Source organism: Mesitornis unicolor, unplaced genomic scaffold (assembly GCF_000695765.1).
Source record: "Mesitornis unicolor isolate BGI_N332 unplaced genomic scaffold, ASM69576v1 scaffold20200, whole genome shotgun sequence".
NCBI lineage: Eukaryota > Metazoa > Chordata > Aves > Mesitornithiformes > Mesitornithidae > Mesitornis > Mesitornis unicolor.
In genome coordinates this window covers 15,025-28,440 of record NW_010156470.1, presented here as the reverse complement: position 1 = coordinate 28,440, position 13,416 = coordinate 15,025, and the positions used below count along the sequence as shown (strand labels likewise).

The window sequence follows — 13,416 nt, the reverse complement described above, 5'->3', positions numbered from 1 at the left end:
CTTTGATGAAAAGACAACCGTATTGCTGTTAGAAACTTGCATCTTGCTGCTCTGCAGCTCGTACCACTGGGAAAAACGTACAACTGTTCTCCCTAAGGAAAACTAAAGTCTTCTTGCCCAGGATAACTTTTTTTTTTGCTTTTCATAATTTTGTAGTAACTACTTTTTAACTTACCATGATGAAGAGAAGCTTTTATTTCTGGATGTCAGAAGGGCCTGTGTTACTATACCAAAAATAGACTTGGATAAGTTGAATGTACTTTGACTAGATCCTCAGTTCAGTAATACCTTTTCTGCGCAAAACCAATCAGTCGTACAGTTTCTTCTCCCTGTCCTATTCAGAATTATATACAATTAAATTGACAAATGTAAATGCAGTGATAACAGCAAAACAAATTCTGTCCTTTTATATTGTTTTCAGTAGGAGCAGTGATGCAGACTCTGACTGCGAGCAATGTCGTGGTTGGTAAAACGTGTGCTAGCGAAGATGCTGTACGTCCAGGATGAAATAGCTTTTTGCGTGAATTGAGGGCTGTCAGAAATACACAACCCCAGATAATGTTTGAATCTGGACATTTTGGTTTTTAAGAAATGTCTTGAAAACAAAGCAGCAGTAGTCTTTCAAGGCTTTCAAAGGAGCAGGAAGTTGACACATGAAGGTTTTTACAGAGGGGAACACAGAAAAGTTACCAAGTCTTAATTTTAAATGATCACATTAAAGATTCTCAAACAGTCTAACTGTGATATCAGAAGTCTGTACTTTGCAGGTAAACAATCATTTATTTGGTTGATTCGAGTTGAATATAGAAGCAGACATTATATTCTTCTTGGATTAAGAAAACTGTGACTTTAGAAGGGCTGGTGCTTTGGTGTTGGTCTTATTTTTTTGTCACTTTTTGTGAGGGTCACTCATTTCTATGAAGGAGTTTATGCTCTTACACTTTCAGACAGTCAAACTAGTTTGTGGAGACTTTGTCCATTGATGATAGAGCCACGTCTTCTTGTCCAGCTTTTATCCGTGGTAGTTTAGGACTGAAGTACAATTACTGTATCAAAAATACTATAAAAATAGTTAACTTTTAAATTCCTTTCTGTGTGCTTGCTTTGTTTCTATTTATAAAGTTACATTAATGCATTTCTAGTTTGTTTTGCATTTTTGTTTGTTTATTTCCTTAAGTGCTCTATCTTAAGGTTAAAACCTGCTAATTCTTTTGTGTAAGGCAGAGCAGGATTTGATTCCCATCTGGAGGAAATGCAGAAGTGTGAAATGGATCCTAAGGTTTTACAGTCAAAGAATTATGAGAAAATTGCTGTCATCCATATTTAGTATGTTTAAACAACAGATAAAAAGCCTTTCCCATGGTCAGTTGGAAAATGTTTTCAAAATACTTCTCATTTGAAGATAGGATGAACTATTGAGCGTAACAAAACCAAATTATCTGATCTCTGTTTTTAATGCTTTTGCAGCCAGAGTTGGGAAGACATCGCTAATTATGTCTCTTGTCAGTGAAGAATTTCCAGAAGAGGTAGAGCATCCTTATTTGTTTTCTGTGTTTTATTTCTATCCTGTTGTATAATTTTTCCAAAGATTAAGTTAATAGGCTCAGCTTTAAAATTACGTTTCCTATTTGGGAAACAATAAAGTGAAAAGCTGCAATGATGACTTCTGGAAGTGATGTAGGATGGTTTAAATGTATCTCTGCTTGAAGATTAGGAATTTAAATTTTGTCTAAGTTCTTTTCTTGTTTTTCACATAGTTAATTAAAATATTTTTGTGATATCTGAAGAATGTTAGGGGTTTTTTAAGCAGGGTCAAAACTGGCAGTATTTTTTGTCATTACAGACTCATAAATGGAAAGGTGCTGAAAGAGACAAGATCCTCATTATTTTTTTATTGAGTGTTGTATTTAAAGAACAAGTAGATAGAAAAATGAGTATGAGGAATTAGAAAGTCACACTGTATAATTTGGCCTTCTTTTTTTGTAACTGTCTATTTTTGGAGAGTGTTTTCCTGGCTCTTTTGGAGTAAAAAACACTGAAAACCCTTACTGCCTTCTTCCAGAATAAAAGTAAAGCTACTTCTACATTCTATTCCTTTAAAAAAGCAGCACATATTTCTCTTTCTACCATAGAAAGAACTACAGCTGCTGCAAATAGTTAAGCTTGTTACGTATAAACATGAATGTTTATTTCTTCTGATCACAAGTCTTAAAATAGATGTCATGTGCTTCTGTTTGAATCTAAACTGTGCTGTGTTTAATGCAGATCAGTAGCTTACCACAGTTGATGAGTCAATATTAGATTGTTAATGTGATTTAATTTAGTTCCCAACTTGTAGGTAAAAAGGAGCTCCACTTTCTGTTTCTTTTATAGTATATGACTTTTTTGACCATCTGGATGTTCTGAATTATCTTTAAAAGCGTTTTTTTGCTGTTTCTTGACAACCCAAGGTTCCACCACGAGCTGAAGAAATCACCATTCCAGCTGATGTCACCCCTGAAAGAGTGCCAACCCACATAGTGGATTATTCAGGTAAGGGCTGCACAAAACCGTTCCTGTTTGATTTGGTATGGAGTTGTTTCTCTAACTCGGTAGCCTTTTTAACAGTCATACTGGTCTGGGACCAAAGGTACATGTAGGAAAAGACTAGATCAAAGTCAAAACTCATGGGATGAAACTAAATCAGATGATGATGGCTGGTCCTGCCAATTCAAAGCCTAACTTTAACTGCTGTTGGTACTTCCATGAAAGACAGCCGTAGCTGTATTCCAGTGGAATCAGTGTTCTCTGTGTGACAGACATATTTAGGGGTTCAGACAAAGGTGGGTACTGTCATGGAAATTAAAACTATTTTTCGTCTTTCAGTGAAGAATTTACTAAGATGCAGGAGACTTTACATACCTTATATCCAATGTCTTTCTAAATTTCTAAGTTTGGACACCTTATTCTTTTGTGTCACTTTCATATTTTGGTTTTTTTTTAATATATTCCAATCTTCTTGACCTTACTGAAGAGATAAATAGGTGCAGTATCAAGGTTCATGTGCTATCATAAATATATGCAACTGTTGCACAGTTAGAAAAATCCTTCTGTCATTTATAACAGCAGCCAAGAATTAGGCTGCGTTAGCAGATGCCTTCTTGGAACAAAGAAATAATACTGTTTTTTTTAATTGAACTTGAGCTAGAATTTATCTGGAGTAAGTTTTTTCTTTCTGTTGGATGGAGTGTTTCATAGATGTGATTAACAGCAGCTTGGTCTCACTGAAAAAAAAAACAGCACGGCAATAAAGTTAACATATGCCATATTCTGCTGTAAAAGTTTGCATTATAGAGCAATGTTGCTACTTATTATCCCAGGAAGGGGCTGTTGATAAATGTAGGGGGATGCAAACTATGACTCATTCCAGAGAGAACCTGTCTACAAATGTAATTATTGCCCGTTAAAATTGCTGGAAAAAAGTTGTGTGCAATGGACTGTTTCTGTCTTGCGAGTTAATAGATCTATTTCATTATTGTACAGCAGAAGCAAAGTATAGTGCATTTTGCAATAAGACATTTAAATAACAAGAGGTTTCACAAGGCTGTCTGTCTTGTGAGCGTTATGAAATACACTAGTCCATTTACTTAAGTTTTTCAGTTTTGTTCGCAAAAATGTTTGGTATTAATGAATGGCTTCTTCTGTTGACTGCAGAAGCAGAGCAAAGTGATGAGCAGCTTTACCATGAAATATCACAGGTAAGTATTTTAGTGCTTACTAAAATGTTTCTGCTTTTGAATTCTCTGCATTAGATGGGCTTCAGGTTGAATTGGGGGAAAAAACCACAGAACAGAACAAAACAAACAAGCAAACAAAACAACCAAAACCCTAGCAACTCTCTTGCTTTTTCTTGCTTGGCATTTCATTTTGGTTTGGTTTATGTCCTGTGCTGTTGTAAGCTTTCTTCTATTTAAGAAAAGTAGGTGCTGCCTCTGTTGGTGAATTGAGCTTAAGCTTTGTCCTCCCAAGGGAAAGGACAGAACCTAAGTATCTTTTAGTCAGTAGCCCAAGGAATTTACAGTTTTTATAAAGAAATAATCCCACCCTGGAAAGATTGACTTCAGTTCTTTTCTGTCATGTTACACTATTGCATTGATGAATAGCAGGGGATTCTTGGTAATTTTATAATTCCTTCTGCTTCCTATTTCCAGTTCTCTCTAAGACCTTTGCACATTTTCTGCTCAGTCTGTCATGTTGGTGTGTACCATTCCTGGCATTTAGTTTGGTACTTGAGTGGAGGCTGCAAATCATGATTCTTCAGTTCAGATTCCTTGGTAGCATAGGTGTCTCTGCAGGCATAAGCTGTGAATGTCACACTGCAAGACAGGCTTTTTGGCACGTCTCAACATATAAACTATTTGGTTTAAGCTGCTGTTCAGGCTACAAATAACTTAAAAAAGTCTGACACAGTTTTTGACTAATGGTGGAACTGTTCTTACTCTGATGTTGTTACTTATGGTTCTTAATTGTGTCTGTTGCTCTAGAGGCACTAAACGGTGAAATTCCATGGCCTTTCTTTCTTTTAATTTTAGGCAAATGTGATTTGTATAGTATATGCTGTTAACAACAAGAATTCTATTGATAAGGTATGGTAACACATTTTATCCAATTATTGCTTGAGACGTAACATTTATAATGCATAATGTCGTGTTTGAGATCAAGTTGTTAAGAGAATGTACAGACGTATCATCGCTACTGCTGTATTTCAGCATTTGAGTTTTCAGTCATTTTGGTCATCTGACAAAGTTGCTCATTAATCAACTCCAGTTTGTATTGTAAATACATGCTTTCTTGGGAAAGAAGCAGTAGCAGTTGTAGTCAAACATTTCAGTCATATTAAATTTGAAGATGTATTTTTCATGTTTGTTTTTAACCCCACTTTAGGTAACAAGTCGATGGATTCCTCTCATCAATGAAAGGACAGACAAAGATAGCAGGTGCATAAGTAAAGATGAGAAGTGTGAATTAGGCTGCACATCGATGGGTGTCAATGGACAGTGTTGAGGATGTTAATTGTTTAAGAAAATCAAATTCTAGACTTAAAGTTTATATAAGAAGTCCAAGCAACACGAGATTTAAAGTATGTAGGTCTGTTACATATGCTAGCAATGCTATTTATTTTGAATTTCATGGGCAGCTTTTACCAGGTGTGTTTGTTATGGCGTAACTAGTTTTGGCAACATGGTCTGTATAGCTTTTCTACTGATGCTGGTTTTGTGTAATAACAATGTGATGAGTTACTTTTGTGTTTAACTGTGTGTTTTGTAGTAGCAACAAGGAATATATTTCCAAGTGTATATCAAAACCATTTATTTAAAGCTGCTATAGTTTATTTTTGCCTACTGGCTGCCAGTGATATTTATTTACATAATGAAAATAATATGATGACTTCTGGTGGGAGGTAGAATGCTCAATTAAGATAGATCTTTTTATCCCTCTGCCTTTAAAGCTCTTAACCTTTCTTTGTTTTCAGGCTGCCTCTTATATTAGTTGGAAACAAGTCTGATCTAGTGGAATATAGCAGTATGGAAACTATCCTTCCCATTATGAATCAATATACAGAGATAGAAACATGTGTAGAGGTATGCAAGACTTTCTAAGGTCAGAATGAGTAACAAAAACTACGTTCTTGCCAAGCATGTATGGCAGCTTTTTAATAGAAAAGGTGATTTTTTGTTCAGAATAAAATATTTCAAATATAAGTCATTACCACGGTGAGTTTATATGCTCTTTTTTAGAGAAGATTACACTATTGTATAGTCAAATGTTACTGTCAAGTTCTTCTAATATTTAGAGCCTCCTCACATCCTTGCCTTTAGCATGAGCTTTAAATTTGATATTAAGCCAGACAGATGCTGTGAAGTATTACAAATGGAATTAATACATGTGGATATGCTTCTATCTTTTTTTTTCTCTTTTTTTCCCCCAAAGTAGATACAACTTTTTGATTTCTCTGTTACTGGTATGACAGCAAATTGTAGAGAGACCTCCTTAGTTAATTACTGAACAGGTACAGGGGCTAAACATCTTTTTCTTAAAAAACAGCACTGTACCCACAAGAGGGGGCTAAATATTTAGAAATTTGATGCTTGCTTAAATTTCAGAAAAAATCACCAAATTTTCAAGAAACTATCTAATCAGTGTGAGGATTTCTCTTTCAGTGTTCAGCCAAAAACTTGAAGAATATATCGGAGCTATTTTATTATGCACAGAAAGCTGTTCTACATCCTACCGGTCCTCTTTATTGCCCAGAGGAGAAAGAGGTACTTCTACGTAGATTCTAAGAACAAATAATATAGGGGGAGAGGGAAGTTAATGACTTTCCTCTGGTTTCCTTCTCAGTGGATTTTGCATGTCTTAGTGTGTTCTGTTACCACCACCCCACCCCCAAATGTTAAGCGTTATATTCCAAAGCCATGGTGATTGTTTTGTGTTGTATTAATGTGATCTGTCCTTCCTCTTCATTTAAAGCAGTGAAGACAGGTTTTTTTTGTTGCCAGTGTGAATTGTTAAGTAAAATGAGAAGCTTTGGTAATGGCTTCAAGTCAAATGTAATGTGAACAAAATTCAGTTCTTCTGTAGATACACATTTCACAGTAACTCCATTTATTTCAGGGAAAATACTCCAGACTTGGCCTGATTTAAGAACTTTTCTGAGCATCTTGTGAGACTTTGGCAAAAGGGATAAGAAGCAAGTGATGTGGTTGGTTTTTAAGTATCACAGGTAGTTAGCTGAGTGTATAGTGAAGTAGTATGCTTTTTTAAAGAAACCATTAATTTAAGGGGCAAATACAACTAAAAATTCTAAATGTAACCCCCGTGTAGTATTGGGCAGTAGGAAAGTTGCTTCAATCACAAATACTTTAAGTAGAGAACCAGAGAATAACCCTGTTTTGATTTCTTCCATCAGAATCCCCTTTATGAGTTAGTAATGTTGTGATAAAATTACTGTGCTGAAATCTTGGTTTTCCAAAACCAATCTCTGTGCAATCTGTGTGACCTCAGTGATGATGGACTCTTGTCTTCACAGTAGTGGGAGAGAATTACCACTGTCTGTTTTCCTTCACTTGGAAGGTATCCCAGCAATTCTTTTGTCATAGAGATGGTCCATATGATCAATGCTTTGTCTGACCAATGAATGAGCCCTGTGAAGGTTTTTTGGTATTTGATGTTTGAAGCCTTCAGAAGCCATAGTTGCAATGATGAATAGAGGTAGTGTGCTTCTTTAGAAAGAGTTGACAGTAGTTCTAGAGCCATTTGGTTTTGCAAGGCACTGGAATTGCAAGGCCTTTTTTTTTCCCTTCACCAAAAAATGTTTTTTGGGGAAAAAAAAAAGTTGGTTTTTTGTGTTTTTTTTAAGCTTTCTATAGCAATAAGATTGAATTTAGAGAACTGATTTTTTTAAAAAAATAACTGAGTAGTGCCACCTTCAGTTTGTAAAGAGCTTGAGGCTCTTCTAATAGTTGAATAGGAAGAAATTTATGGACTGATTGCTTTAGATTTATGGATGTAAATTTGCTAGATCAGCATTTTTGTTTCCTCTTCCCGTTGTGTATGTGTGTATGAATGTCTCCGTCCTAAAAATGTAAACTGAAGGCTAGTATGTGTTCTAATATGATTGAGCTGCCTGATGTAATTCAGTGTAATTTTTTATATTCAAGCCTAGGAAGATACTGAACTATCTTTTATTCCTTAGATGAAACCTGCCTGTATTAAAGCACTCACTCGCATTTTTAGAATTTCTGATCAGGATAATGATGGTACTCTCAATGATGCAGAGCTCAACTTCTTTCAGGTAACTCTTTTGCTTATCTTTTCACCGTGTCTAATAGTTGAACTGTGTATTTGTAGAAAAACAAGTGATTGTTTTTGAGGGAATAGTAGTAAGGTAAACTGTAAGAGAATCAGCTCTATAGATTAGAAATCTCAAGTGCAGCATAAAATAGCTGCAGAAATGGCATTAATTTTATTTCTAACCATTGTTGAATTTTTAGTTTAAGAGCAATTAAAAAAAAAAGTCATCTATTTTAAATATACAAGCCCTAATGCTTGTATTTAAAAATAAAAGAAAAATTTTACACGTCTATTTCCACTAAAATTGAATCATCCTTTACTAGCTTATCTGAATGTTCGAGGCTGTGTTTCATACAGGACACGCTCTTTTCCAGCTTAGTACCCAGTCATCCTAACAATCTTTTTGGTATGGTTTTATTTTGGTTTTTTTTGTTAGAGAATTTGTTTTAATACGCCACTGGCACCTCAAGCTTTAGAAGATGTAAAGAATGTAGTCAGGAAAAACGTAAGTGATGGAGTTGCGGATAACGGATTAACATTAAAAGGTGAGCCTTATTTAACTCTGAAAAGATATGTCGTTATGCAGTTGATGATAATTCTTACATTAAAAGCTAGTCTTTTGAAATATGATCTCAATTCTTCTAGACTGCAAGAGCTGGGTGTAGTGGTAGTATGATATCAAAGGATGATTAAACTGGGGAATAATGGGGTGAATAAAATAAAGTCTTTCTTCTTGTTACAGAGCTTGGAATCCAATAAGTATACTGATTCAAAAGAGACTGTCTCCTAGATAAATCTGTATCTTGTCTCTAGGCTCACTGGCTGCAACACTTGTCAGCAAGGTGTGGTGTCTGTCAGCATTTTAACAGCTGTGTTGTACAGATTTGCTCTGAGCATATGGCAAAAGTGAAAGGAGAAAAACCATTTTCTTTCTGGGCATCAGTGTAACTGCTTGGCTTGTGGGGCTTACATATGTAATAGGACTCGTGAGAAATTGTAAAGAGTGGGAATCTTAAGGCATAGCCTTACTAAACAGTGAAATCTCAGTGTTCATTAAGCCCTGGAAAGTGCTAAACAAAAATCCTACAGGATTTGGTACAGGAAAACTAAAGGCAGTCTTCCATGAGACTGCTCTCTAGGCTTCTTGCTAAGGTTTACTGATCTGGTACTGAAAGAAGCAAACAACAGGAAACTTGTTTTAAGGAAATAGTTCTTTGAAGGACATTTTCACAAATAACATGATTTCTGAACCTTCAGTCTGTGTAGATAGAGCTGCAGTGTCACACAGGAGGTTTAAAATCTGAATGTGTATTTCAAGCTTTTTTATTTTGAGACTTACTCTGTTATAAATACTTGTAGCAGATAAAGCACTTCAGGGCCTTAAGATATTGTCATTTGATTTTTAGGTTTTCTTTTTCTACACACACTTTTCATTCAGCGAGGAAGGCATGAAACAACTTGGACAGTTTTACGTCGCTTTGGATATGATGATGACTTAGAGCTTACACCAGAGTACTTGTTTCCTCCGTATGTATTACTTATTTTAGCTTTCTTTAACTTACCTGCATTTAATTTATGCTGCCTTCTGCTTTGGCAGGGGGAAAGGGTTATTGCAGTTTTTATTTAACACATTGTTACATCAGTTATCTCCCTTACTTAAAACTTACCAGCCAAAATCTTCATGTGACTGAAAATTACAAAGGACTCCTGTCTCTTGTGCCAAATCACGTGCTGCCGTCTCTCTTTATAAGAAAGATGGCAAAAGAGACTCTTAATACAAAACTGGAACACAAATCTGAGCAGTTGCTTATATTGTGTGCATCAACAAATTAGAAAAGGCTTGTGAGTGATACTATAGCACTTGAGATCCATTGAAAATCCCCAAATTAAAAAGTTAAGAGATCGACCAACCCTGTGGCTGCTTTTCAAAAATGTAACTACATTTTTTTTAAAAAAAAACTAAGACCAAACAAAACCAAACAAACCACAAAAAACAACAAAAACCTTGATTACTATATATCTATGTATCATGTAGTATGAAGGCACTCAGAGTTTTAGAATTCCTAAGGAAAAGTTTATGGTTTGATCTCTTTAAAGATAAATTACTAAAGCTAAATGCAAAGGTCAAATACCAAATGTTGTAGTTCAAAAAGTTTGTATTTTGAGTTTTAATATTCTCTATTTCATAAACACACTTAACACTTCTTGTATGTGTTTTTGTTTTCAATAAACAGGCTAAAAATTCCTCTAGACTGTACAACAGAATTAAATCATCATGCTTACTTGTTTCTTCAAAGCATTTTTGATAAACATGATTTGGTAAGCTTTTCACTTGTGTGCGTGTGTCCTTACACTTAAGAGCCTTAGTTTGCGAGCAGTTTTGCTAGCAAAAAGTGTGTTTTTGTCCTTATATCGTTTCATTCAGAAACTGGCTCTGGCTTAAGTTATGCAGTCAAAACTAGCCTGCTGTTTCTATTTCTGTTTACAAGGAGAGTTGGCAGTTAGAGTTGCACTACCAATTTTTTTTTTAACTAGCTCATATATTTAGTCTTATTTAAAAGTAAGAAGACAACTGTGATTAAAAAGAAGACAGCTTGGTTTCTTACAGCAAGTTTCTTGAATCTTGCAAGTGTACAACATGAAAATGCCAGTTTACAGTAGACATGAATTAAGTAATTAATGTCTGATATCGTATGCTTGTTTTCAGGATAGAGATTGTGCTTTGTCTCCTGATGAATTGAAAGATTTATTCAAAGTCTTCCCTTACATGCCATGGGGACCTGATGTTAACAACACCGTTTGTACAAATGAAAGAGGGTGGATTACGTACCAAGGGTTTCTTTCTCAGTGGACGTAAGTGCGATACATTATGTTTTAGTGGATGAGAACTTTGAGTGTGATAATGCATTTGTCTCTTCCTTTTAAAAATCTAGTAGAAAGAGTGGAAATATAGTAGTTCAAAATAGACCCCTGCAGTCAAGTTTTTATAGCTGTCCACTGGCCTAATCTTCAGACAATTGTTATAACCTGCTTAGGATTTGGCCAGTGTTTAGTGCTCACTATGAACTGTCTCTTTAAAATGTGGAAATCTCCCTGAAACTTGTTAAAATATTTGTTTCTCTTCTACTCTTTAGAGATGGTATGAATAATGATGTTCAGTAATGAGGGGTTTTTCCTATTGAAAATGTGGAAAATTAGGAAAACAGTATTTGATGAGGAAAAAAATATGGTGTAGGTTGATAAGCCTCAGTAAGTGCTGCCTTTGTAGTGTTTTTCTGACTGTTAAGATTCATGAAGTTGCCACCATTTACCTTCAGAGTGCTTTTGTCCTTCAGTACTACATAGTGCAGGTATACTTCTGTCATGTTAACGTGGAGATAGGAGGAAAAAAATGTTCAGTACTGTAAAAAGTGGTATCATAGATGTTAAACATTTATAAACTACTTCTTGTCCCCTCTGCTAGACTAACTACATACTTAGATGTACAGCGTTGCCTGGAGTACCTGGGTTATTTAGGCTACTCGATACTTGCAGAACAAGAATCTCAAGCATCAGCAATTACAGGTATTTAAAAAAAACAGTTGATACAACCTAGGAATTTAAATTTAGACATCTGCTCAAGTAAATTGCTTAAACAAATGGTTTCTGCTCAAGTCAAACCTTTGATTTAGTATTTTTGATTGTTTGTGTGCATTTTAATGTAAGTGGACAATTATTTCGTGTTTTCACATACATACATGCATGTACATCTTCTGAAAAAGATTTGGCTTTTTTTCAAAAGTAACAAGAGATAAAAAGATAGACCTCCAGAAAAAACAGACTCAGAGAAATGTTTTCCGATGCAATGTTGTTGGAATGAAAGGCTGTGGGAAAAGTGGAGTTCTTCAGGCTCTTCTTGGAAGAAATCTAATGGTAAGAAGCCTTTTGCTTATATTCACCTATATATGCTTTTGAGTTGAGGTTAAACAGCAAAACCAACTGGACTTAGAGCTTTTACTGATTATTACTGAGTTTGGAGAGTTCTGTGAGGGAATAAAGAATTATTGGGGAGGGGGAGAGTGTTATTTTTCAATTACTTGTACATCATGGATTGTAGCTATGCGTTTACTTGCAAAATAAACCACAGATTACTGTAACTTGCATTCATTAATAAATTGGGTGGTAATCGCTCTTCAAATCTAACTTAAAGGGGCAAGTTGCTGTTGTCTAACGTGAAATTCTGCATTTTCAGAGACAGAGGCAAATACGTGCAGAACACAAATCTTACTATGCCATTAATACAGTCTATGTATATGGACAGGAAAAATACTTGCTGGTAAGGTTACCTCATTATTGTTACATTTGACTGGTTAATCTTAAAATTCAGTGAATTATTCAGAGCCTTCTGCAAACAAATTTCTGTGTTAATTGTCTCTCCATAAATGTGGATTCCTCCCCACTCTTTTTTCTGGCTCAAATAATTTCTGGTTTTACATCTTGCTAATACTTAAACCAAACCTGTTCAGAACCTGTTATTTTTGAAACCTTGACCTGAATTGTACAGAACCCAGTCCTTTATGCTGCAGGGCACTGAGTTATAGCATAGGATAAATTATCAGCAAGCAGTCTACCTGTTCAGCAAAGAGGAATCTGTCATCTTAAGCAATTAGGATGGCTAAAGTTCATCTTCAGTGGATGAAATACTTTCTTTCAAGCTCTTTCCACTGTAGTCTTCCTTTACAATATGATATCTTTCTTTGTTTTCCAAGATCTAGCTCTCTGCTTTGTGGTTTTCCTCTGTAGAATGAATGCCAGTTTCTATGGGAATCTTTGTGTTGAAATGTAACTTTTTGTGCTGAGGTTGTGATTGCCTGCAGATGTGATGTTAACAACTCACATATGTTGGCTGCATGGTAAATTACTACTATTTCTTTTTCATTAATTCTGCCTGTTGTCAGCTCATTAGTTCTAAAGATATATAAGAAATAAGCCATAAAAATCAAGAGACAAAGTTATAACATTCCTTTGACTGCATAATGACAAGCTTTTCTCCCTCTCTGACCATCTTTTTCTTTTTTTTTTCCTTTAGCTACATGACGTCAGTGACTCTGATTTTTTAACTGATGCTGAGACCATATGTGATGCTGTCTGCCTGGTATATGATGTCAGTAACCCTAAGTCCTTTGGATACTGTGCCAGGATTTTTAAGGTTTGTGTAGTTTATGTATCTTTTCACTGACAAAATACTCTGTCAGTTATTGGTCCTATACACAAGTTTTAGTGTTTAAAAGACATTTTATTTGTGAGTGCTGGTTATATATGGCTGATACATTAAAAGGCAGTTTTGTTATTTGTACAAAGTTGATGTCTACTTGCCTATAGTAAAATATCCTGCTTCTAGAAGTGTCTGAATTCAGTGCAATGAACATATCTTAATGCTGCTGCAAGCAGTTCAACTCAGCCTGTTCCAGACTCAATGTATCATATACTGTTTCTTTCACTTTTTTTTCCTTTTGCATTTGCAGCAGCACTTCATGGATAGCAGAATACCATGCTTAGTGGTAGCTGCAAAGTCTGACTTGCATGAAGTTAGACAGGATTATA

General features: G+C 35.2%; 1 protein-coding gene across 1 annotated transcript in view; it reads left to right on the top strand.

Moving 5' to 3' along the window:
• The first annotated feature begins 1,472 nt into the window (after positions 1–1,472).
• Positions 1,473–13,416, top strand: part of RHOT1 (ras homolog family member T1) — a 20,808-nt gene continuing 8,864 nt past the window's right edge. Inside the window, 17 exon segments of the mRNA XM_010193234.1 lie at positions 1,473–1,526; positions 2,451–2,532; positions 3,694–3,737; positions 4,572–4,625; positions 4,924–4,976; positions 5,513–5,621; positions 6,201–6,302; positions 7,736–7,834; positions 8,270–8,378; positions 9,240–9,360; positions 10,068–10,152; positions 10,541–10,686; positions 11,297–11,397; positions 11,615–11,745; positions 12,065–12,148; positions 12,902–13,021; positions 13,338–13,416. The exon segment at positions 13,338–13,416 is cut by the window's right edge and continues 20 nt beyond it. Coding sequence (XP_010191536.1) covers positions 1,494–1,526; positions 2,451–2,532; positions 3,694–3,737; positions 4,572–4,625; positions 4,924–4,976; positions 5,513–5,621; positions 6,201–6,302; positions 7,736–7,834; positions 8,270–8,378; positions 9,240–9,360; positions 10,068–10,152; positions 10,541–10,686; positions 11,297–11,397; positions 11,615–11,745; positions 12,065–12,148; positions 12,902–13,021; positions 13,338–13,416 — 1,552 coding nt within the window. The 5' untranslated portion in view covers positions 1,473–1,493.